The 27,434-nt window shown below is 41.1% G+C and overlaps 1 protein-coding gene across 3 annotated transcripts in view; it reads right to left on the bottom strand.

Annotated features, from left to right (window-relative positions):
• LOC109324124 (adhesion G protein-coupled receptor A1-like) overlaps positions 1-27,434 on the bottom strand; it is a 552,135-nt gene that overhangs the window by 172,088 nt on the left and 352,613 nt on the right. The window contains exon 2 of one of the 3 annotated variants that reach the window (XM_019556023.1): positions 16,164-16,246. The exons of the other annotated variants lie outside the window; for them this stretch is intronic. Within the exon in view, the coding sequence (XP_019411568.1) occupies positions 16,164-16,220 (57 nt within the window). The 5' untranslated portion in view covers positions 16,221-16,246. The remainder of the gene's footprint in view (positions 1-16,163; positions 16,247-27,434) is intronic. 3 annotated transcript variants of the gene reach the window in all.

The following is a 27,434-nucleotide window of genomic DNA, read 5'->3' as shown; positions in this document are numbered from 1 at the left end:
AATTCTGTGCTGCACTCTAAACTTTAGTTCTCTTTAACAGCAAATTGTTAAAGATTTCTAAACTAAAAAAAATCTCTGCTGGCTGTTAGTCAATTGTAGCTTACAGTTTTTCAGATGAAGGCCTTCTGAGCATGTCTCTCTCCTCAACACCCTTCTGGCATGTACTTAGACATTAGACATCATGGTGATGAGCTTGTTGTGATGAGTATGGTATGAAAAACATGGCAGAACATGCAGCTCTTGTTTTTTTAAGGTTTCTACTGGGTATTAAAAAGATATGTAGTCAAAGTAGCATAGAACTTGGGAAAGAGTCTTTTCACCATAACTCTAACCATTTTCAGTGTCAAAAGTGTAAAAGCCAAACCAAACCAAACTAGAGCTACATCTATTTTTATTAAACTTAGTTCTTAACTACAGCATTATTTTGATGCTTTAAAACAGCATAACTTGGCAAACAATTTACCCATTGATCTGCTTACTATTAAATGAATTGAAATAATAGGAATAAAAACAGAACCACAATTGCCATTTAAAATGTGGCTGCATCACAATTTTCATATAGCATATACATAAATTGCATAATACCAGAAGATTTAAGCATAGGAGATACATTTTTTCTTTAAAATATACTGCAAATTTTTCAAAAGACTATATTTTTCCTGCTAAAGTGAGTCTCATATGAATGGAGCAAAGGGAGGGTAGGTATCTAGATATGTCTAACGTATATCATATATTACAATCTTCCTTTTAGATAGGGTATATATTTTGCTTAGTATAAATGTTACTAGAACTTCTCTAAAGCATGTCCAGGGTAGTCAGCAATGTCTTTTCCATATAGTTGACTGTTCATTAAACCCAGTTTCAATATACACCCATCCACATTTCTTTAAAAGGAACCAGTAAACATCATATGCAGGGTTTCTGTTCAAACCAGCATTTCTAAAAAGTTGGCAAAGTGAACACAACAACTGAACATGGAAGAACTCTGAGGAAGATCTGTTTGTGGCTGGAGTACCAGGTATTCACTCTGCTGACTTGCAAGAAAAATAAAAGGTATATTGATGATGCAGACAAACACGTCAAGTAATATTTAGTGCTGTTTTCCTTCCTATAAATTGCTTATATTAACAAAGGGCGATCCCCCAAAGTAAAATACAACAGGCCTACATAATTTTGCATGCACTCTTCTCAAGAGGTTATGTCTGAGCCAAAGATGCCATACACATAACTACATCTGCATAAACACAATACAAAATAAAACAAGCAATCTTTAATTGAGGTTAAGTCAAGGCTGCAAGATCTTTCCCGTACAACCCTAACGATTAAGCTCCTAGGATTCTTGAGTCTCAGAAATAAAACATCCATGGGATGTAGCAGGTGGAGAACCCTCAACTGGCTTTCTGAAGTTTGTAGGGATTGGGTGGGGGAGGGGGTTGGCAAGCTTGATAAGTGTTGCCAAGGAACTGACAATTTGTGAGTGCAGCACTAGTTACGTTTTATCTTACATAGAGTGTAAAGCTATCAAGTCATGTCTACTTGTATTTGAGTACACTTTATAGCATGATGTGGCCAAAGTTGTGAAAAGAGCTTTGGGTGGTACTGTGATATAAACAAATTCATCAAGTCTTAGCAATTAATCGTGTGTGTATAATTTCACCACTAATCCATCTTTTTAAGACTTGTTCTACCACTCCAAATGACTCCCATAAAAAATCTACCTTCTACAGAAAGATTTCTTCCTCCCTCTTCAAAATACAAAATATCCTCCCCAGAATGTCTGTTCCTTAGCCTTGAAACAGTCAAGATTTGTGCTAGTACAGTAATGGCTATACTTAAGTGCTGCATTTTTGAACTGCATCAATCCCTGCTAGTCAAGAAACAAGAATTCCCAGGCTTTTGAACAAAGAAACCCATCCAGTTCTGCTCACTTGTGCATATACAGAAAAGCTATTTTAGAAGTATTTTACATTCCTAAATTTAACTTCTCTCAGTTGGTCTTATAAAGTCAGATACAGATTAGTTCCACAATCGCCTACACAAGACTTAGGTGGAATTTAAGTACCTAAATTTCAAAGAGTGATTTAGGTTAGTACTGTTTCAAAAGCCACAATATGTACTAGATACTTAAAGGTTATTTGGCACTTTCAGGGTGGAGGTGGACTGCCAAGTTCCCTGATGGCTACTTCTGGATTTCCATGAAGGCTTAGACACAATATTGTTTGAACATCCTGTTCCAACCTAAGTTTCATTTTTCCAAATTGGAAGTTCCAGATTGGTGCAGGGAGGCTCCATCTAAGTTCCAGAGAGGGCTAGATCCTGAGTTGTACCCTGGGGATGCCTAATTTACACTGACAGAACTGGGTTCAGAGCAATGCAGGACCCACAGCCAAGGCCAAACTAACCCATTAGTGGCATGTAGGAAAACAAACTACTTTTTTCACTCAATAATTATGTAAAATAAGCACAACTGGGCCCTTCTTCACTTAGGGCCCCAGGCATTTGCCTAGTTTGCCTATGGATTAATGCAGCCCTGACCACAGCCATTTTCAAGCAAGCCATGAATAACAAATAGTGCTGCCCAACCTTTTCCATAATATCTTAGTGCTTAGGGCACTCATGCAGGAGGCAGAAGACCTAAGTGCAAGATTGGCCCTCCTATAACTTCCACCTCTCAACTAAGCGTCAGAAATAGTATGGAGGTTTGAACGGGGATATTCTCAACCGTTCCAGTTGAAACTGGGCCACTGGGCAACCACAAATGCAAGAGTCAAAGGATCACAAGGACAGCATGTAGAAGGGAGGCTGAATATGTAAGTCCTTGGGAAGAAGGAAGGTCTTGGTTGTAGTCTTTGCCCCCAAAGCTTGTTTATGCATTTGACATTAGATAGTCATCAGTAATGAGAGAAATAACCTTGGGAACAGGGACCAGAAAAACACAGAGACTGCCTTGAAGTAGCAGATTTGTAGTCTTGCCAGCCCCCTTAATATGTTTCTGTGTTATGATTATACACAACCTAAACAAGGAATACAGAGGGGAAGTGATTTGCAATAGTACTAACATGGCTGAAATGCTCAGGCTGCTTTCACAGAACACACTAGTGAGAATAACAAGAGCATCTTATAACTGTGACAGCCTGGCATATGGTTCTCAGCCATGATTACAATGCTCTGCACTTTAAGTATACAGTAAGGCAGGTGTAGAAGCTACAAATATCATGTCCCTGCTGAAAAACAAATGTGTTTACATAAATTCACACTTATAAGCAGTGATGAAGCTGGATATATTTAGGTGATTAGAGTTACTCTGTATTTATGGCAGTAACTGAGACTGGAAGACAGCCCTAACAAGTGAATGCAAGTAACTACAGTTCAAGAGTTTTCTTTTACCTTTTTGCCAGCAGTAAGCTATTACTGGTTCAAATGGTATAGCTAAGGGGGATATCATTGCAACCCAGTAATATCTGACATAGTGGCAACAAGTTAAAAATTACACTTGTAACTACCGTGTGTATACACATGCACATATATATTGATGCTCACAATTAATTATTTTGAAAACTGAACTACTTTGAAACTTCAGTGATGTAGTAAATATAATATACATTTAAGATCTCAACTATTCATACAACAGAGTGAAGGTCGAGCTTATTAGACTCACTTCAGCTCACATCAATTATACCCACCATTGAATATGGTGTAAGTATGATTCCAGCTAATTAAGTTTGTTCTATTGAGCGGGAGTGCTTAATAAGGCTTAGCATGGGAGAATCAAGATAAGCCTGTCAATCTCCTTTGTAATAATATATCTCACATCTAAACAGTCAAAAAGGCAATGATTTGCAGTGTTGCCAGATAATATTTCAAATAATAATAGTTTTTAAATAATAACTAGAATACAAGCTCTTAGAGTGGAAAAATGTGCTGTTTTTGTGTTAAAACATGAAGAATAGGTATTGCAATGAAAAATTCAGTAGTATCTACAGGGAAAACACTTGATTTGTACTCTAATACCTTTCCCTACGTTTTCTCACCATTCATAATAAAAGAGAGTGAGAGAAGCATTTTATAAATGGTATCTGCTATACTGAGTTGAGAAACAGAATTTTAAAGGACCATAGCTATTTATTAACTGACTTTAAGAATCAAACAAAGCCTAAAATATTTCAAAACAAATCTAATTTTGTTTCCCATTTTACTATCACATTTTTACTCACAGTTATCATACGTCCAAATATCTTGACTAATATTAATGTGTGAATTGATAGGTTGATGAACATAGAGAACTCTGCACCATTTCTCAAAAAAACATATTCCTCATGTAATAGGATGCTATTATCTAATGATATTGATATTACATAATTTGGTATTAATATACTGTGTACAATAGCAATAATTTACTTTACATAGGTCAGAGTGAAAGTCATTAATTTATTCATTCTTATTTGTTGTTTCATCCTTCTTCATTTGAATCAACAGAGGCTATAGCAGGGACTATACTGGGAGTAGGATCTGGCTCTGTAGTATTATCCATTCCAACACTCTCAGATTAGTGTCTTAGATAAGATTAGCGTTTTATCTTCAATTATTCTACAGGCATTAGTATTATTATTCTTGATATATTCAAAATTACATAGCATTTGAAAAGTCAATCAGAAAAAAACAAAGGAACCTTTGTAAGCACCATGGAACCAAAAACTACAGAGTTAACACAGCTAAGAAACCAAGTCAATGATAGAGTCTGTTCCATTCTGGACATTAACAGGAACAATTTACTAAGTTCTATCCAGTTCCCCCTTGAAACAAAAAACAGTGATTTTGAAAACCAGGCATTTTGAAGACAATATAATTTCAGAAAGATAAACCAGGGCCCAATTTGTAATGTAACCCAGGGTCTACCAGCCCCGACTGCCACCTCCACCATTTGCATCCTGCCAGGCAGACCCTGGCTGGGATTCCCCAGGGGGAGAGGGGATGAAGGGGAAAATAAACCACATCTTTGCCCCCTTCACCTCAAGGGGCCATACCAGCCAGCATCTCACCATGCCCCACCCCTTCCACTGGACCAGTGAGAGTGGAAGAACCCTGACAGGGCAGCAGCCCCTGCCATGGTGTGCTGGGCAGCACAAGTCTCTTTCTAGTAGTGGGGCTGTGCTGTGGGCAGGAGCAGGGCAGGCAGAGCTACTGCAGCTTGCATGGGGCAAGCAGTGGCAGTAGGGCTCAGAGGGATGGCTACAGAAGCTAAGCTGAATTTTTGCAGTGTCTTTTCACAGAGAGTGCACATGAACCCACATGCACCCCCTATGTATCACCAATGGCTGTCAAGGTCCCTCACCCTTTCCAGTTTAGCAGCAGGGGTGGGGGTGAGGCCAGACACCAGCCAGCTTAGCCCTCCCGTCCCTCCCCCAAGGCAAAGGGGGCAGGGAAGGGATTTATTCCCCTCTCTGTCTCCTCCCCCTTCTGGGGAACCCCAACTGGGGTCTGCCTGGCTGCGTGCAAGTGGCAGAGGAGGTGGTCAGGGCTGACAGACCCTGGCTGCAGTCCCCTGGTGACAGAGGGGACATAGGGGGGAATAAACCCCCTCCCTCCCCTTTGCCATGATCAGTGTCCAGCCACATCCCTGCCACTGAAGCAGTAAGGGGCTGCTACATCCTGGCCAGGCAGACCCCAGCTGGGGTCCATGCAAGGAGGACAGAGGAAGGAGGGGGAGATTAAATCATCCTTCCTCCCCCCCATTCGCTTCAGGCTGCCAATGAGGCCATGCCCTCCTGCTGCTCAAACGGTGTGGGGGTGGGAGAAGATGCTTGACAGGGGCTGCTCCACCCTGGTCAGGCAGCCCTGGCTGGGGTCCAGGGAAGAGAGGGGAGAGTTGAAAATAAGCCCCCTCCCTGCCCCCTGTGCCTCAGGGGGCCATGCCAGGCTGGTGTCTAGCCATGCCTCTGTCCCTGCTCCAACTACAGAGCAGAGTGGCAGGGCCAGCTCTGGTTTCTGAAGCAGAGTGCACAGCCCAGCACAGCCCAAGGCTGAAAAGCATGCTGGGATACTGGGGGACTCTGATTTAACTTAAACTAGGAAGGAGTCTGGGACAGAAGTTCCATAGCCTGCTTTGACCTAAATCAGTTAAGTCTGGTACTACATTCAGCCATGTTTATTGTAAACCACTTTCAGTCATTTTGAAAATGGTTTATTACACTGAACTTCTATTCTATTACAGGTTTAAACAAGTTTCTGATCACTTAAACTGGTTTACGTGTCACTTCTGTCCCTAGCCAGAGTCTTACATTGCTTTTAATCTTGAACGACCCATTATGCTGGTATAGAATGGATATACGTGAGAAATGAATCAGAACCAAAATGTCTGGGAATTCTCTGGGGAACTTCTTAAAAGGGATTTATTGATAAGCATCAATTGTAAAGTTTTTGTAATAATTTGAATCTTTTAAGGCCATATGCTTTGAAGTAGTGAGTCCTGGTAAAGTCAACAGAGCTGCACTGATCCAAACCAGGTGAGGATATGGCCCTAATAATTTCTGCTTGAAAAGAGGTATCAATGCAAACAAACTAGAATTTTTATATAAATCTCTTTACTGAAAATACCCTTACTGTAAGTCCCTTGAGGCAAGTGGCTGTTTTTGTGTTTTTCATAGAACTGTGTATACTAACAGTATTTGATTAATATTAAATATTATTATTGCAGTACCCTATAATTGACAAGATAGGACTCAGAACTCTCATTCTTAGCCTGTGTTCAGTATAGGTGTTTTAATTTTATGTTAACTTATGCTTAATATGAACTAATAATTATACCTTTCCAAATGTAATACCAAAATGGCATCCTGTTTAAAATACAAAGAGTACAAAACCCTTCTATCAAGCTTTAGATGACAAATTAACATTCAACCCTTGTAACTAGCAGAGTGTCATTAATTATGCCTAGACAGGCACAACAGAGATAACAGATGCCTGTGATAAGGTCATACAGAGGGCTTTATATTGAGTGAGAAAGTGATTGTTAGAGCCCTTCACAATAAAAACATAGTCTGAAGCAGCATGTATATGTTTCTAAATATTTGATAGCACCAAGATGATTTCTGAGTTTCTGATTATCCACCTATCATTCTATAAAGAGATACAACTACAGATGTCCCAAACAGTACCAGAGCATTTGTATGCTCTAATACAGATGCTGTAGCTTGCACCTGACCTCTTACTAGTCTTTTCTTTCATTTTCTCCTAGACTCTCGCAGGACACTGACATGCAAAAAAAAAAAAGTAAATTTCCTGTAAGCTCTTTACTCTTTTAGTCTGATGGTATTAATTTTATAAAAGTAGCAATATTAACTGTTTATTAGCTAAAATGGAAAGCTGTATTTGGTTCTTTAGAGAGGGAATGAAAAACAGTTTATTAATCTCTCTGTATTATGCATTTCATAATTATTACAGCTTGTGTACAAAGGAGGCCAGAAAGGAGTTTGTGAAAAAAAATATTTAAATTAGTAATGCTGGGTTACATTATCCTGGACAGCAAAAGAAGAAAGGCAAGATGCTTGCATTCAAGAAACAGCCACTTCTGCTTAAACGTGCCTTGCTCAAGACAAATTTCTAAATTCACTCTCTAAATACAATCAAATGTGTTTAATCTGTAGCTTGACAAGGTTCTTCGTGTGAATCTGATATCTTTTATTAGACCAACTTAAATAGTTGGAAAACAATTATTAAGCAAGCTTTCGGGTTCAAAACCCTTCGTCGGGCTAAGGAAGTTTCAGCAGTTGGTGTGCACTCTTCCTGGATGGTGTGAAAAGTAAAAGAGCCAGAGGCTGGGCTGCTATGTATACAAGACAGGTAGTTCAAGAAAATGTAGACTGAGGAGTCAATGAGTGAGTCAATGGGTGAGAGACAGGCTAAGGTGGGGGGAAGAGAGAAAAAGGGTGAATAGTGGAGAGATACCTGGGGAGTCAGCGGTCAGGCAGGTTATAATGTGTCATAAATCCAATGTCTATATTAAGTCCATGATTTTTAGTATCCAGGAGGTTGATGAAGTGGAGTTCATAGGCTCATCTCTGGGAAGTGTTGTGTAAGTTTCCTTTGAGGATCAGGACTGAGATACTGGCAAGAGAGTGGTTTTCTTGTGAGAAACATGCCCCCACAGGTAATTGGGTATTCCTGTCTTTGATACACTTCCAGTGTGCATTCATTCTGGTGCGCAGTTGTTGTTTGGTCTCTCCTACTTATTTTCCATCACAGCATTTGGTGCATTGGATGAGATATATTACATTTCTGGAGGTGCAGCTGTAAGATCCGGGAATGCTGATAGCTCTGTTGTGGGATGTAGTGATTATGGGGGTGGTGGAGATGTGTTGGTAGGTTTTGCATTTCTTGTCATGGCATGGTCTGGATCCTTTTGGTGTGTTCTGGGCCTGAGGAAGTTTGCTTCTGGTGATGAGGTTAGCGAGGTTCGGTGCTTGTTTGAAGGCTAGGATGGGTGGTTCAGGGAAGATCTTTTTAAGAACAGGGTCTCTTTCTAGTATGGGTTGCAATTATTTGAGGATTTTCCATATGGGTTGAGGGAGGGGGATATGTCATAACCAGCGGTATGCGATTTGTGGCGGGTTTTCTTCTGTACTGCAGCAGTCCTTCACGTGGTATCTGGGTGGCTCTTTCAAACGTGTGATCAGTCCTGATCCTCAAAGGAAACTTACAAAACACTTCCCAGAGATGAGCCTATGAACTCCACTTCATCAACCTCCTGGATACTAAAAATCATGGACTTAATATAGACATTGGATTTATGACACATTATAACCTTCCTGACAGCTGACTTCCTAGGTACTTCTCCACTATTCAACCCCCTTCTCTCTTCCCCACCCACCCAGCCTGTCTCTCACCCACTGACTCCTCAATTTACATTTTCATGGACTACCTGTCTTGTATGCATACCAGTCCAGCCTCCAGCTTTTTCACTTCTCATTCCATCCAGGAAGAGCACACACCAACTGCTGAAACTTCCTTAGCCTGACGAAGGGTTTTTGAACCTGAAAGCTTGCTTAATAATTGTTTTTCAACTATTTAAGTTGTTCTAATAAAAGATATCAGAGTCACCCACAGAACCTTGTCTGTCTATGTCCTTAGACCAACACAGCTACAACCTACACCCCAGTAATCTGTAGCTTTTCACTTTTGGGAAGACTGATACTGTGGGCTGCTGTAATGATATAGGAATGCCAGTAAGCTTGGGTATTTAGCCTTTGATGCCTGCAGTAGGATTAGGAAATCCATAACTGTGGGCCTCTACACATGCAGGTAGAGGAATGAGGTGATCTAATGTGTGATCCACACAATCATGCAACATATGGCAGGAGGCATGATTGTGGGATCATGGATTAGATCCCATCAGGCCTTATTGCTGGTACACCGTATTACACAGCAGCTGCAGTGTCCCCAGTCATAGGGGTGTATGATGTCCCCATTCCCCCCCGCATTCCCAGGGCTGGGAGATCACAGCCACACCCTGCAGTGTTGGGACCCTGTGTTTGCAGTTGCAAATGCTGCTGGGACTCAGATTCTGCAGGTGCCAGGTGTTGCCAGCACTGTGGTTCCCCATAGCTGTGGGACTCCTGGCCCTAGCTGGGCACAGTAAACCCCTGTGGCTGGGAGCCCAGTTAGCCCTGCTACATGTGAAAATGAAAGCTGGATAGCAACCAATATAAAGTGAGTACACCTTTTTAAGGTCAGACTTTCTAGCTAGTTGGCCCTTGATGAGAAATGGAAAAGAACTGAAAGGAGTGTATATATATCAGGTCAGGATGGGGGGGATATAGGGGGGAGAAGTGATGTGAGTAAAGGCCAAGCGAGAATAACACAGCAGCCTTCGGGATAAGCTTATCAGGAGACAGCTTGAGAAAACTCGCTTAGTTCAGCCAAACACCAAGACAAGTTGCTGTCAGACTGCCAAGAGCCTGGTGCGGGGGGACCGGTTGACCTGTATGTGATTTATCAGTATATAAAGCAGCCTGTGTTTTACTCTCATTGAGCATCAGCCGCCTCTTGCTGATCTCCCGTGGCCATGCAAAGTAAAGCGCTTCTGTTAGCCAAACAGTGATCCTGTCTGAATTTCCACCTCACCCTTTTATGGCATGATAGGTACTTTGCATGTGTCCATGATTTCTGGTGACCCCAACTGATCACAAGCAATGGAAGCTGCATTACATACTCTACCACAGAACAGTCATTGACTGGATTGAAGCTGTCCAATATTACCATGCAGATAGGGGATGAATGAGAAAATCAAGGATAACCTGGCTAGTCTGGAACACTCCTCCAATCTATGTACTCAATCTATGTATCTAAACTGATAACCATTAACTGAAGCACAGCTTGGTACAGGCAGAAGAGCTTGCAGAAGAACTCATTATTCTCTCCTGGGCCACCTACTTCTGTTTCAGCTATCAAACTGATGCAGATTGATATCTTGTGCATTCAGTTCACAGAGCAAGAAAAGCATCAACACTAGGCACCACAACTTGGTATTTTCTATAGATGACCCAGATATAACACCTGCCAATTCAAAGATGGGTCTATATGCTGGTTGAGAAACTTCAGATACCAACTATATTGGAGGGGATGAGCACCATCCTTGACTACCCATTTTTACAAATCTTTGTATATCTAATGAATTCTTGGGAATGCTGGCCAGCTCAGAACAGCATCCTAGTTATTTGGATACTTCCAGTAATTTTATGGACATGGAATTCACCTGGGTTACAATTTTAGGCCATCCATGAGTTAACTGAAGTGCTCACTGGGTCACTCACTTTGTCAAGTTCAGTGTCACTAGAAGCCATTTCTTAAATTGTCACTACTCCCAAGGGCACCAGGAACTGACCTATTTGATCTTTTTATGGTAATTTTTAAAATAAGTTGCTTGGTCACCTAGGATCCACACTAGAAACATTGGGAAATGGAGTATTCATGTTGTGTCACCATTGGGTTGATATTCCTGTTCCTCCAGTCCTGGGTCTGAGTTAGAAGTCCTTAGGATTTCTCTGGACAAGATCTCCCCAGCACTTGAAATTTCCATACAGGGATAATCAGCATTACACAGGCTCCTTCCTATGTTGATCCCATTAACAGTACTCCTTAAGTCCACTAGTGTGTTCTGGAAATACCACAATCATGTTGATATATTCAACGTCACTGTAATTGCATCATCAACCTACAGCCAGGAGCCAAAATACTGCTTGCAAACTTCTTCCTGAACCAGAACAACTCAGGTATCCAGAGAAGACCAGCAAAAAAAACATCTTCCCTCCATCCCTCTGCCTTGCCCTGGAGAAACCCTATTCCTCCGTCCCCTGCCCCCACCCTCTTTCCCCCCTGCCAATCTGGTCTTTGGAAAGAAGAATGGTAGAACATTTCATCCATCCTTGGTTGGACTATCAAACTCTAAACAATGTAAACACCTAGAAATGGCAACCCCTCCTCTTATCCATGAACTCCTTGAGAGCCTTATCTGCATCATGGGACCAGTGCTCTGGCTTTGCTAGTTCCTATCCCCTTTAGGGCATCTAAAGTATGATGGTTAAGAAAGGACTGGCCACCAAGAAGAGGAACTGCAATTCCGTCAGATGGAAAGGGAAAAGGAAAAGCATACTGTTCAATGTTCCCTGTCCAAGGCCTGTCTAAATCTGGTCCAATATGTCAAAAAAACATACAAATCAAGGGAAATTAGAGATGGAAAGATAGCCATGTACCTGAGGGAATTCTAAGCTGCTGATTATTTTGATACCATTTATCTAAGGTGCTGAGAAAATAAAACAGTTATCGTCTTTATTCCAACATGATACACATTCAGTTTTATTAAAGGCCTTTTGCATTTTAAAAAATGCCACATCCAAACTATACATTTTAATGATTTGACTGGGTCCATTCTACTCTGTGCAACTACAATTTCTTGTCCTGGATGGTTGCAATTCATTATTTCTACTGAGTCAGCTTTAGACGGCTCTTTTCATTTTATGGTCAATATACATGTTTTCATATTTAATATCTATGTCAATACTAAGCTCCTGCTTTTGTACAATAGCAATCAGATCGAGGGTATTAATTTTGAGTGAACTATCAACACATTTTTTCCATAATAACAGGGTTGACGTTACTCATACCTCATCTAAGAGCAAGTTAAAAAATGTATCTTTCAATAGAAATTTAAGCATGCGGAACTCCCTCCCTCTGCCTAACTGACATTGCCATTAGAGCCAAATACATTATGTATTCAAATTCTAACACAGTTGTTGTTGGGGGTATGGAAAGATGTGAGTAGAGTGCGCATAATCCTGAAAGAAACAGTAAGACAGAAGTTACTGTGCAGAAATATAAATAACGAAATGATACGTCTTTTGACATAAATTGGTTGGAAAGAGAAGAATGACTATAAATATTTTGATATTTTGCTTTCTTATATATCAGAAATATCTATGATGATTCTGATCATATTTTCAAAATTTCACAAGTGAGGAAAATCTCTCCCAGGATTCTGATTCCTCATGTTCAGATTCAGACAGCATTCCTTCTAGTGAGGATGAAGGCAAATAAGAGGAAGAAAAGAACTTTTGTTTCCTGTGATTTTTTTATTAGTGTGTTTAGATTTCTTTCTTTCTGGTTCAGGAATACTGAAAATTTGAGTTTTTAATGTTGAAATAGTAGAACAAAATATTTTGCCTTGTCCATCCCAACATTTTCAGAAGGCTTTCTTCAGCAAAAAATACTGTGATATTTCAACATTTTATTTTAATCTGGGACAAAAACAAAAGGAGATACATTTCTATTTTGAATTTGCTGTATTCATTAGCATTATAGTGTTACTTCCCATTTAGCAATTTTATTAATTTGAATGAAAGATAGATTCTCTTCATTTCATTTTTAACAGATTCTCAATCAGTTTTTGCAGGAAAGGGGACTCTACTTGATTGGGAAATACAACTGGAAGTGAAATAATGGACAGATTTTGGTAACAGTAAAATTAACGGAGTCTAAGAAATCATTATGACTCCAGACATCAAGCTTGACAATTTTAATTCAAGACTCAGTAAAACAAATAAGTAAACTGAAGTACCAGATGCTATCAGTCTTTGGGGAATTTTCTGCAATGCAGGAAGAAGTTTGGTTTCTTCTCAACAAGGTACACGGCTTGGTAAAAAGGAATCAACAGTCAACAAATAAGGATAATTAATATTATGAAATGCTCTGATAACACTGATTTCTGATGAACAAATACAGAAGGTTATTCTTATGCAATGAAGCACAGAAGTTTTCTCAAAGACTCTTTCCGAAGAGTTTCTGGGCACCAACAATTTAAAAAATATGGAAAGTTTTTAAGTTTGGTACCAGTATCCCATCTCAGATTAAGAAATTAATGTTATCTTACATGTACTCCGTAATAAACTCTCAGTTGTAAGAAAAATAGAATGTCACATTAATTGAAGAAACAGAAGTTTTCCCCATTTGATTTGATAGACGACTTAATATTGTTTGGCAAATAACTTCTGAAGTGATTAACAACTACCATGCCATGCCAGAAGATTGAGACATTGAAGATCTAAATAAGTGCTGTTCATCTTCCAAGTGCCTGAAGTAGTTAACTAAGTATACCAACCTGGACTCCTTGACTTAGGACACCCTCAGCCCTGTGGACCACACCCTAGGGCCAGGGACAGGCAGTAGAAGCTGGAGGAGGGAGGGGGAGCCTGGAGAGCCTAGTAATGGTGGCAGCAGTTGGAGGGGTGGAGGGGAGTGACACCCAGATGCCACAAATTAACCTCTCAGTTATCACATGCAGCCTGTAGTCCACCAGTTGAATAGCCCTGATTTAAATGAATTACAGTGCATTACTCCTTTAAGTTTAGTAGCTATGGTGAGGGATAGGTGTATTATTGATCTCAACTGCTACACATCCTTTAGTCTTTTATATGGAACTTTGCACAATATTTTTCCTTTTTTATTTATTAATTCATTTCTTTGTACAATGTATCCAATTTACTTGAGGGATATTAAGTTTAATGCTTTCTTACTAAAAATGTTTTTGTTCCTAATAAATAAAAATAAGCCTTTTATTTGAATTGTTATGTTATCTTGGGGGAAATGACATTTTCAAAAGGTTAAAGTTTAACTTAGATGGCATAGATGAAATTAGTCATTATTCTTTTAAAAGAAATGTATTCTTTTATAAAAATGAAAATCAAGTGAAGTTGGATTCACTATTTTTTCTAGACCTCTTATTTCAAAGAGGTGGGTTTTTTTTTTTTTTACTCTTGACAGTTCACTGTGGGATTGAGATACCATGGTCCCTTTGAAAAAGTAAACTGTATTCATAAGACAAATGACTAGATACAAGAATGAGATCTTCAGGAATCTGGAAAGACTTCTTGCCTCTTAGGAAATCTAGCTGAGGAAAGATACAGGGCAGAGAAGGCCTAGTGTAGCTACAAACTAATCAGGAAGATCTGCTAAAGAAGAAGGACATGCCCTCTTCCATCCCAGTTGCCAGAAGTTGGGGCTGTAAAAAAAATTAGGGTGTTTCCTTTCCCTTGCAGCAACCAGAGCTTGTGAAAACATCCTGTCGCTAGTACCTTGAATTCCAAATGTATTTGCTTGTGCTTTGAGACTTATCTTTGAAAATAAATCTAGTCCTGAAATAAAGGTCTTGAAGGAAATGATGGTTGAGAGGAGTTTTATTCTACCTTTCCTCAGTTGTTAAGACTGTCTAGCAGTTTACCCCATCTTCATTTCATAAAAATAAATATTTTTTTTTCTTTGGCACATATCTGATGAGCACATAAGATGCAGTTTGTAATAAACCATGTTACATACTATAAACAAGGGTTTTTTTACAATATTAAACACATATGGCTGCTTACAGACATTAAAAAAACTCAGATGCTTTACTTTAAACCCAGTGTGCTCTCACACTCAGCCCAGTGCATGCCCAGAAGAGGTATTACATTAGCTGGCTCATCCAATGTCTTTATAGATCAGGTTCTTTAGTGGGGCTTTTCTGGTGCTTTTATCTAATAACTGATTGAATCAGCTGTTAGATAAAAGCGCCAAAATGTCCCACTAAAGTGCCAGAACTATACAGATGCTGTGAAGTCAGGTTGAATTGATACTGCTTCTTCTGGTAAAGCAGGGTTTTTTGTGGGGAGGGGTTTAATGTCTATAAACAGCCATACTGCTCAAAAAATTAGTTATGAAGAATTTTTAAATTTCTATTAATGTCTGCATGTTAAAAAACTAAACTGTTTAGGAGTCTTTACCTCTAAATGGCTAGGCTGAATTTAACATTGAGCTATAGTGACCAAATCTAATAACTATCTTGTTGACAATAAGTGGCCTGTGTAAAATTACTCTGTGGTCACAGCCTAGTTCTTAGTTGTCCATGCTAAAATAAAACATAGTATCGAAATGAACTAGCAATGCTGCTGGCAAACTCTTAAGAGAAGGCAAGGATTAAATAGGCATAGAAACTGAATTACCCTCTTCATTCTAGAAGGATTCACTTTAGGTCAAGTTATTGGTATATTATTTAGGCAGTTGGGAACCTTGCATTACCACTCCTCCTGGGCTTTGTGTGTTGTCTTTTCATACATAAATAATTCCAATCTCTAGATATTTCATTCTGAGCTCTCATTAAAGAGTAAGATATAAAATACAAATTTTCTTCTGGCATTAGCAGAAGAAGCAGGTAAATATAGAAAGCCACTTCACATCACCATATGATTTTCTAAAGATATACACTGGAACTATGTGAGGACAGTGAATTTAAGGACTTAAGTGTTCTGACCCAGGTCTTCCTCTGTATTCAATATAGTCTATCTTGTGTTACACAATCTGAGAACTATAGCAAATGTTAGCAACAGCTTGAATCCATGGAACTACTAGCAGCAGGAAAGAGAATGACTTGCAAGTGGGAGCCAGGGTCAGAAAGTCTGCCATGCTCTCCATAGCACTCTGGAGCTCATGCTGCTGTGACAAGACAGCGAGAAACTCCTGTCACCTTCTGTAGGCTTAGAAGTAGACATGATTTGCATCTTCAGGAGTCTGTGTTATAATTTGGTACTATGACCATGAAGAGTGATAAGTCAAAAACAAAATTAAATCATTGCAAGACTCACCCCAGTGACGGCTTGAGAAGCGTTACAAGGGTGGCACACGAGCCCAAATGGGTTCATCGTCAAGAAAGAATATTTACACCGTTCTGGAAGACATTAAACATCAGAATGAAGGTACCCAACTGGTTATGTCAAACCTGGATGCAAAATTTGACCATTTAATAGCTAAAGTAGGTAATTCTGAAACTGAAACATGGAAACAAAAAGCTTGAGTTTGCCTACAAAGAACATTCATGAGCTTTCAATCAAAAACTGTAAACAAAGCTAATTAAAAAAACCTGAAATACTGAAGATCCACGATGGGATGAACACTAGCATTTTAAATGTTTCCAGAGGCTAAACAGTACAAGATCTGTTGAATACTGTTCATCCTGTATATCATCTCTTAAATTAATAACAAATGCACATACATGGTGAAAAAGCAATGATCCTACTAAGCTTAAATAGATATTGGTACAAAAAGGACTGAGACAGCGTTAAGTATTCATTAATTTTCTCTAAAATTACTGGAGGGGTTCATTCACGAGAAATTCCCCTGGCATTTCAGGAATACATCATGACAAAAGTTAACAAAGCTTGAAGCAGATCATGTGTCTCATCCTCATGTGATACTCAACAGATCCATATAGACAGAGGTTCTCTAGCCCAGGTTCCAGTTATTGTAGCTCTCCCTGGAATGAATACCTATTCGCCTAACAAAGTCTAGCAGTTAGCCCCTTAGACTAGGGACAGACATTCAATAAGCCTGAGCCTGCATTGATTCACTCTTTGCAAGTTAATTTAAGCTGTGCATCTTAAACTGATTACTAGCTGAACTGACATGCTTTGTTAAACCAGGATATGCAGGCACATGTCTGCAGTGGCTCAAGCCAGAAGCCGGGGGAAGCTAGAGCACGCCTGCCAGCCACCACCAGAGGTGAGGAAAGACAGACACCCTCCAAGGCTCTCACCCCTCCCTGCTAGAGCAGAGGGGGCATGGCCAGGCACCAGCCCAGGCTAGCACACAGGGAATGGGGAAAAAGTCCCTTCTTCAAAACAAGGTATTGAATGCAGCAATTTGCAAAGCCTACAGCAGGGAACTACCAAAAATCTTTGCCTAAGCTAAGATCCAGCCCAGTAAAATACAGCATACACAAATTTGTCTAACTTAAAATGTATACCAGAAAAACAAGAGTTAGTCTTACTAATCCTGAGGGCAGAGTGTCTTCTTATAGCCAGGTATCCAGGTTGTAGCCCTATTGGTCTAGAGGAAAAGGCAATCAGGACTCATAGTAGAGGTGATATCTTTTATTAGACCAACAAGATTTTTGCAAAAAAAATATTTAATTGCAAGCTTTCAGGCATCTCTACTGCTAGTCCTTACAGCCAGGCATTCAGAAAGTCTTTGTTTACATGTTCTGCTTTATAATGTAAATGTACCTCCCTGCATCCTTCTCTTAACTAAATCTCCAGCATGTGTGATCACTGATGACTGTCAGGTCTTTGCCAACACTTTCCACCTCTCAGTCTGGTCCTGCGGTCTTAGCTCTGGGCTCAGAGTTGCAGAAGGGCTTGGATCTGCACACAGATCTGCCTGCTTCTCTCCCCAGCTCCTGCTGTGCGAGGCACAGACTGCAGCTGAAGCCCTGGCTGTTCTGGGGGAGAGAGGGGGCAGAGGGAGTGATTAACTCTGTCCCCGCCTGTTTGCAGGCAAGTCATGGAGGTATGGCTGGGGCTGGCAAACAGCAGCTGAAGTCTCCAGGGTTTGCCAGAAAAGGGGTGGGGTTCGGGAGAAGAAGAGAGGACAGAGGGAGAAACTTGCCTCAGAGGCCATGGTAGGTCAGCGTCTAGCCATACGCTGCTCCTGCTCTGACTAGAGAGAAGATGGGAGGAGTCAGCTCTGCTGTGGTGCAGAGAGCCCTGCCCAGCCCAAAACTATGCTGGGATGCTGGGGGAGTCTGATTTATCTTAAACCAGGAAGGGGTCTGGGACAGACATTGCATAAACTGGTTTAACCCAAATCAGTTAAGTCTGATGCATTCAAACAGGTTTATCTCAAACTGGTTTCAGCCATTCTCAAACTGGTTTATGTGTACTGAACATCTGTTCTGTTACAGATTTAAACCAGTTTCTGATCACTTGAACTGGTAATGTCTGTCTCTGGACCTGATTACAAACACAGTACGTAATCCTTTTCTACTCTTGGCTGGGCAGGCACATGTATTTTGCCACAAGGTACTAAGTAGTACAAATAATTGACAGGATTATAACTGTATTACAAACCCAAATGGCTCCAAAACAACTTTTTAAAATCACCTGCCAGTACTCTTACATTTTCCCATAGCTTCATGGAAGTCACACTTTGAGAAGCAGAAGGCTGATCTTTTTTAAATTTTCTAAGTGACTTTTAAGATGGAAGGTTGATTTTCTTTAGATTAATACTGACAAGAGGAATATAGGTGCAGCTGGTTCTTGTTCTTTTATCCTAGTAAGCTCTTCATGACTTCTTGACACTGCATTATATTAAAAGTTATATAAAAACCATGAAACATTAAAAAGAAAAGCAAGTTTCCTCCAAACTTCCCAAAAGGCATGGGTCTATTTTAAACATCTAGAAGAAATGAGTGGCAAGTTTTTTTCACTGTATTAGATAGTTGGCCATGGTAGCAGATAAAAAGTATGTAGAGGCATAATATAACTTGCTATATAGTGACTACATACATATATTTATGACTACCTTTATGACAATGCTGCAAATACTGTCTAGCTTTGATCAAATTATAAGATATAGTTAAATGCTTCTGTCTATGAATGGTTTAATTTCTATTAATACATTTACAATTTGAAATATTTGGTGAATGATCCAACAAAATAAATATTTCTGTGTATGAGTATGAGTTACTTATCACTGAAACATTCCTATACATAATTTTATGTTTGTATTCCGTAATTGCTCAGCTAAGTTCCATGCTATTGTTTGTGATCCCTAGCTGATATAACTCTTCATTCCAAAAAAATATGTCAAGATAGATACCAAGGATTTTCAACACATAAATCCATGCTTATATAGAGAATCTCATAGTTAATACATTTTGGATTTATTATTTCTGGTAATAATACAAAGACTTGAAAATAGATTATTTAGTGTGTCTCATCTCTTGAAGTTATTGGACTTGTCTACATTTGCACTTTAATGTGCATTAGCCTATTTTAATGTGCTTCACTAAAAAAAGTGTTCTATTTAATTATGGCTCGTTAAAATAGGCTAATGTGCATTAGATGTCACTTAAAAACAACGGGTGCCTGCAAACAAGTGCCACTACCACATTCCAGCATCCCCCTGTAGCTTGTGTAACAGCACCCCTGTGCTTAAAAATGGAGGTGGGATGCTTGAGCATTAGATGAGCTTAACTTTAAGCACTGCCACAGCCATTTTTAAGTGCGGGAACACTGATATGCGAGACATTGTGGCGCTTGGAGCCACTGTAATTAAAGTGCTGCTCCCCTGTCCCATAGGTAAAAGTGCCCCATATTCTTTGGCTAATGTATATTAAAACAGGCTAATGCCCATTTTTCTAGTACCTCACAATGGAGTTACTAGATTTAATATGTATTAATTAAAGCAAATTGATGCACATGTAAGCTCATCCACTGATGCTAAACCTGATTTGTATATGCCAGTGGAATGTATGTCAGCCACAGGACACCTATTTCAGCTTCTCTCCCTCCATTAGATGTATTGAATTTCTTTATTGGAACTGGCTTCTGTTTTTCAGAACAAACCTATTTGTTATCTAAATTTTGAAATACAATAAATAATATTGATATGACTTCCTTTACTTCTTGTTAGAAATAGTGACTAATGTAATTAAAGTTTTTACGAATTCTAAAGTAGCAGCTGTTGATCTATTTTAGAGTGTTTTATGTTGTATTCCATACTGTGAAATATTTAATTGAGCAAAAAGTACCATGAGAAATTCAATAATAAAAAGAAGTTCTAGCCTTTCCATGTAAATGGCACTTTCTGTGAATATAATTACACTATTATAGAGGTAATCTATTCAAAATGTGAATTCTGGCTTAATAACCAGTCCTTGTATCAATTCTATTTCCGTAACTTGAAAGAAAATAATTAGTGCTGACAAAACCTCCCTGGTGGCTTGAAGGGAAACAAACAGGTGGGTAATTAACACACCTATTGATTGCTAGTTGGTTAATACTGTTCATAATTCAGACATAATATTTCAACTGGTTTTCAAACTTTGCTGTTAGGCTTCCAATACAAGCTGAAGAAATCACTATAATTGCTTGCCTTGAAAATGTTGGGAGCATCTTCTTCTTGGACATTATTTTTCAAAGGCATGCTGAAAAAAGAGGGAAAGAGCAATGTGTCTGACCTGGGAAGCTAAAGAAAAATGTAAATGGGCAGACTTAAACAAATGTTGATTGATCATTAAAACTGAGACTATATCAATATTCATGTTGCTTTTGGCAAATGTGGAAACTAGATTCAATTCACTATAATTTGACAGGTTTTCTTAATTTTATTTCAATTTTTGATTTGCTTCATGTATATCGCTGTGCACATGACTCTTACTTCTCAATTCTACTTCTCAATCACACAAAAATAGCAAGGCAAAATCCTGGCTCCACTGAAATAAGTGAGATTCTTGTATTTGCTTTAATAAGGCAGGATTTCATCAAACTATATTTAAAGAAAACTTGTTAAAATCTTTTTGATGCAAAGTCCACATTACTATATTTTTAAATTTGGGATCAACTAAAGTACACCTAGATATACACCTTGCTGGGGTCGTTTGACCCCAGTACCCTCTCCTGCCATGGCAGGGGGTCAGACTAGATGATCTGCTCAGGTCCCTTCCAACCCTAGAAACTATGAAACTAAAGCTTATGAATATGTTAAGATCCCACCTCAAATGTCTTAACTTCATTGCTCTTTTAGAAAGACATGAGCTACTCAAGAAGTTTCTATTGCATATTTGTTATGCCATTCTTACTATACCATTTGTAATATGGGCTCACCCTCTTCAAGCAGGCAATTTTTCCTGGTCTCCTGTAAGTAGCAGTAACTTCTATTTCCAAAATTCAGGCTTGCAGAAAAGCCATTTCCAGTGGAATTAATCACAGATAAACTTCCATCATTTGTTTTAGGCAGCAGAGTGGTGGCCCAGAGCAGAAAATACACAGAATCACTAAACCAAATTCATGCTACATATTGAGAAAAATGAGCTCTGTTAATTCAAGAGCTGGCTAAGACACTGAGCTGAGGAACTTACCAGAAGAGCAAACAAGGAACCAGTGTGATAGGAAATAAAAGACATGAAAGCTAAGAATGCTTTTTATTTCTGTCTATAAATCTGGCAGATAATCACTTTAAGGCAGTGATTCTCAACCAGGGTGAAGTTTCACCCTGGAGTGCCTTTAGAGCCTTTAAAGTGTGTTGTGGGGTGCCACATAATATTAGCACTATTAGGTGTGAAAACACGATTCACAGGATAAACCCAGAGAATTCAAAGAATAAAGTAAGAAAAAAATAAGGAGCTTAAAAACAAAGGAATATGGTAATTTATGACAGAAAAGGCAGGAGAAATAATAACTAAAAATCATAGAATCATAACAAATTAGGGTTGGAAGGGACCTCAGGAGGTCACCTAGTCCAACCCCCTGCTCAAAGCAGGACCAGCCCCAACTAGATCAGCCCAGCCATGGCTTTGTCTTGCTAGGTCTTAAAAACCTCCAAGGACGGAGAGTACACAACCTCTTTGGGTAATCTGTTCCAGTGTTTTACTATGCTTTAGTGAGTCAGTTCTTCCTAATATCTAACCTAAGCTTTTCTTGCTCCTACTTGAGACTGTTGCTCTTTGTTCTGTCATCTGCCACCACTGAGAACAGTCTAGCTCCATCTTTTTTTGAACCCCACTTCAGGTAGCTGAAGACTGTTATTAATTCCCCTCTCAGTCATCTCTTCTCTGAACTAAATAAACCTAGTTCCTTCAGCTTCTCCTCATAAGTCATGTTCCCCAGGTCCCACCATTTCTGTTGCCCCCTGCTAGACTCTCCAATTTGTCCACATCCTTTCTGTAGTGGGGGGTCCAAAACTTAACACAGTACTCCAGATGTGGCCTCACCAGTGCTGAAGAGAGGGGAATAATCACTCCCCTTGATCTGCTGTCAACACACCAACCAATGCAGCCCAGTATGCTGTTAGCAACAAGAGCACACTGCTGGCTCATATTCAGCTTTTATTGTCCACTGTAACCCCCAGGTTCTTTTCTGCAGAGCTGCTGCTCAGCCAGTCAGCTCCCAGCCTGTATCAGTGAATGGGATTGTTCCATCCTCAGTGCAAGACTTTGCACTTGTCCTTGTTGAAACTCATGAGACTTCCTTAGCTTGCCTGCAAGAATACTGTGGGAGACCATATCAAAAGTCTTGCTAAAATGAAGGTAAACCACATCACTTGCTCTCCTCACATTCACAAAGTCATCTCATCATAGAAGGCAATCAGTTGGTCAGGCATGACTTTCCCCTGGTGAATTCATACTGACTGTTTCCTAATCACCACCTTCTCCTACAAGTGCTTAGATATGGATTCCTGGAGGACCTGCTCCATGATTTTTCCAGGGACTGAGGTGAGGTTGACTAGTTCCCTGGATCTTCCTTTTTCCCTTTCTTAAATATGGGTGCTATGTTTGCCCTTTTTCAATCAACATGAGTTTTCAGAGATGATGGCTAGTAGCTTGGCAATCACATTAGCGAACTCCCTCAGCATCCTTGGGTGCGTCCTGTCCAGCCCCATAGACTTGTATATGTCCAGCTTTTCTAAATAGCCCCTAACCTGTTTTTCACCACAATTGGCTGCTCCCCTCCTCCCCAAACAGTGCTTCCAAGTGCAGTAGTCTGGAAGCTGTCCTTACCTGAGTGAGGTGAAAAAGGCATTGAGTACTTCAGCCTTTTCCATATCCTCTGTCACTAGGTTGTCTCTCCCATTCAGGAATGGACCAACATTTTCCCTGATCTTCCTCGTTACTGACATACATGTAGAAACCCTACATGTTACCTTTCATATCTGTTGCTAGCTGCAACTCCAACTGTGCCTTGGCCTTCCTGGGCATGTCCAGACGAGGGAACATGTGTCTGTTGTGGCGAACAGCAAGAGACACACTGGGAAGGAAAAAAGTTCCCCATGCACCTCTAATTTTGATACTGGGAAATTCCAGTATATAAAAAACACACACTGAAGAAGGTGGGATACAGAGGCTTGTGACCATAATAAAATGCAAGTAAGACAAATCTGCACTGGAATCCACAATACTGATGCTTCTATACTATAAAGAATAACTAGTGATAATAAATCTACTGGACCCACTCCTCTTTTTTCCCATCACTATGCTCCAAACCCACAGTTTGCTGAGATCTGTAATCTGGAAAGCTGGAGATGCAGGTACATCCAGAAAATGTAACACCCCTATTTTCATGCCAGGTAGTACCTCCCATAGCGCTGGAGGAAGGGGCAGTATTTTCCCCTAAAACAAGCATTCTAAATGAAGTAGAAATAAGGATTTGTCATGCTTTTTAAGGGTTATAATACATTTAAACTACAAAAAGTTCCTGTAAATTGAATATCAATATTTTAAGACAGAAAAAAGGTAAGATATAAGACAAGAAAAGTAGTTGTATATCTTGACACTAGCTGTCAGCAGCCTTATGAAAATTTCTGGCACCTGAAGAAAGACTCATCATAGATAAGTTTTCTTTCATTCACATCTGTCGACTTAGGTGCTTGTTTACCCCATTGAGATAAGCTTTGTAATATTAATATGTATTTTTATTAGATATAATATTTGACTTATGACTGTTTTCCTGGTACTGTGTGTACCCTTTAAAATAAAGACAGGCACTGAGCATTTAGCTGCAGAAAAACAGTGACTCAGTGTAGCAAGGGCTGGGACATAGCCCCTGCTGTACCCCCACAGGACAAGCAGCGCTGGTGGGAAACTTACCCGGCTGAGTCCAAATGAGTAGGCACATCCTCAGAGCACTGGAGGAAAAGTCTGGGGGGAAACTGGAGCCCTGAGCAGGCACCTGGAGCCAGGGGTCACATGCCCTGAGGAGCCTGTGCTGACTGGCCTGGGAGAAAGCACGGGCTGTTTAAGGGAGATGCTGAGAGAAGCGGTGGTGTTTGGCATTTCTGGGAACAAAGACTGCACTACTGAACCAGGAGAATGTCCAGCAGAGCTGGGAACTCTGCCAGCCAAACCCTCATGGGACCACCAATGCAGGTGACCTATGAGCAAGGGACAGTTAAGTGGCAATGGATGGCAAGGTGGTGGTGGGTATTCCCTACAAGCCTAGGCTCAAGTGACAGGCATCAGAATTCCCTGGGAGACTGCTGGTTGAGTCCACTGGGAAGGAGGAAAAGGTAGACCCACCAAGTGGATGGCAGCCTTAAGAAAAGTGGAGGTGGCCAGGGCAAAGAGGAGCTTGTCCAGACTGGCAGGGAGAGCATCTGTGAGGTTTAAAGTGGAAGGTGCTAGCCTGGCTGAACACCCAAGTTTAAGGGAAGCCAGCGTGACCAGAAATTTTCATTTGGAAATGTGGGGGTTAGGACCCATAAGTCAGGGTCTACAGTCAGTTCCCTTTTGGTTCCTCAGGTAAAGGAGGAGCAGCTGGGAGGAGAAGGATCCCCCTGGATGTTTGAATTGCAGTTAACAGGGTCCCGTTCTTTGCACCTGGACTCTTTAAATGAGCTAGGCTATGAGGCTTGAGGTGGAACCAAGAGCGGTAACACTGAGACAAGTTGACCCTGAAATAATCACAAAAACTGGGAGTCTTGGGAGGAAAGAGACAAATGTGCCAACAAAGAGAGTGGGAGAGAGGAAGAAAATAATTTGGGTGAAGAGTAACCAAACCCAAGGAGGTATGAGACCAGGGGAAACTGATACAGAACATCATTATAACATCAAGACGTGGCAGATAAAAGGGATTTCAAGCCAGGGGTCCAGGTAATCACAAAGTGAAAAGGGGGAGGTAGGAGGACCCACCCACTCACGCTCAGCCTTTACTATCTCTGTGTACTATATTGAGTTTTCAATCTAAAGATTTTGGGGGGGATTTACTAAAAATGGGAAGAAATGAGAGAGTTTTTTCTTGTTAATAGTCCATTCAATTCTGTATAATTTGACATGTATAAAACATGCTTCAGATGATTTGAGAGGGCTAGCTTTAAATAATCTTAGTGCTGCTAAGGTTTTATATTTTCTGGGGATGATATTCAGCTTTGTGTTTAGGTTCAACTAAAATCTCATTTCAAGCTTTTTTGCTGGCCCTTGCACTAGTGTGAATTCCATCCCAAACAGAGAACGCTATTTTTTCATGATTTATATAAGGCAAAAGAAATTTGTTGGATCAGAGTCTGAAGGTATTTCTACATTATAAAATAGAAGCATACTTTCCAATACAGAAGTAGCCATGACAATGAAAACACATACATCATTAATATAATTCTATAAAAAAAAAGGTAGCTGTTGCCCCTATCTCCCAACCCAGAGCCCCAAGAGCCCTACTGATGCCCTTTACTCCTGAACCACAGCCCCCTAGCCCTGCTGGTGCCCCTCACTCCCAACCCACAGCTTCTTGGCTCTGCTGGTGCTCCTCACCCTTGACCTGCAGCCCCTCTCACCCCTACTGGGGCCCCTCATTCCTGACCCATAGGCCCCTGCCTCCCCCAGCCCTACCAGAGGGGGGTCCCAGCTGTCAGGACTATGGGACCCAGCAGCTGCATGTTGCCCGGTCTCTGCTCCACGGGCACCAGCTGCAGCTGGAGTGCAGCACAGAGCCCAGCCCCACCATGCCTCCTGTGGTGGGAGGTGAGAATATGGGCTACCCACTTTGGGGCTTGGGACTCTCCACCGTGCTGCCTTCCCCCGGGAGCCCACATTGCCCAGTGGGTGGGATCCAGCAGGGGAGTGTGGAACAGGGCAGCAACACTCAGTGCCGCCACTGCAGGGAGCCCCATACCAGCCACACCACCAAGGCAAGGTGCCCCCTGAGTACCTGACAGCAGTCAGGATGGTGGTGGCACTGAGTGGTTACCCCCACTTGCTGCTGCCAGGTGGGCAGGGGTTACCTCACCTTGGCAGCACAGCTGGCATGGGGCTCCTGGCAGTGGTGGTGGCAGCACTGAGCCTCCCTGCCCTGCTCTGACTTCCAGTTCCCACCCACTGGACCACAGGCCCCTAGGGGAAGAGCAGCAGGGCAAGGAGCCCCAAACCCCACAGCAGACAGGCCACATTCTCCCCTGCCCCATGCACAAATCTGGAGGGGCATGTGTTCCCCACCAAGCCCCTCTACCCAGGAGTACACACAGTGGTGGGAAGCTATTCCCCTCACCAGCACCCTGGATAAGCTGCCCCTGGCTGTGTCCAGCTTGCCCAGTGAGACCTTGTGGCTGCACACTCCCAACCTAGTTCCCAGGCACCACCCCAGCTGGGCAGCACCCCAAGTCCCAGCCCCTGCCGCCTGTCCCACTCTCTCCCTCACCATGGTCACCTCAATCTGTCCCCCCCCACACTGTCTTTGCTTCCTCTGGCCCCCCTCATGCATTGCCTATGCCCTCTCCATAGTCTTACCTGCAGGCAGCTGGGGGAACTGCTCTCCACTGCTGTGTGGCTGTATTCCCAGCCATATGCATGTGTGAGTGCACACATGTGCATGTAGTGTCCCCTGCGCCCCACTCCTCCTAGCCTTGAGGATCCCCTTGCAGGCTGGAACTCTGTCAGCCTGCAAGAAGAAACCTATGGTCCCCATGTTTTTCTCCAATAATGGAGCAAATCTGTGCTTTTCTCCATTAAAGGAGAAAATCTGTGTTTTCCCATGGCAAATGGAAAACCTGGATAACTGGCTTTAAGCCAGATAATTTGACTTGACCCCTACATAACACAGCCCAAAGAATCTTACTGAAACATCTCTGAAGCATGCTGTGTTTGAATTATACCAGTGGGGGCCAACCTCTTTCACAGGTATGCACAAATCAGTTCTGCATCCTGCCAAAGTATCACTCCTATCCCCTTCCCTTGCTTGACTTTCTGCTCTGCTTTCTGCTCCCAGCCCTGTGCTTCTAATTTCATAGACATTAAGGCTGAAAGGGACCTCGGAAGATCATCAAGTCCAGCCCCCTGCCCCAGGGGCAGGAGAGGTGGCAGAGTCAGTTTTTCTGGGAATGAAAAGGAACTTTAGGGTTATGGGGCAACCTTCTCTGTAAAATCCATCCATCAA

Source organism: Crocodylus porosus, unplaced genomic scaffold (assembly GCF_001723895.1).
Source record: "Crocodylus porosus isolate Cpor-Errol unplaced genomic scaffold, CroPor_comp1, whole genome shotgun sequence".
Classification (NCBI taxonomy): Eukaryota; Metazoa; Chordata; order Crocodylia; family Crocodylidae; genus Crocodylus; species Crocodylus porosus.
This window is presented reverse-complemented; position numbering and strand designations above follow the sequence as displayed.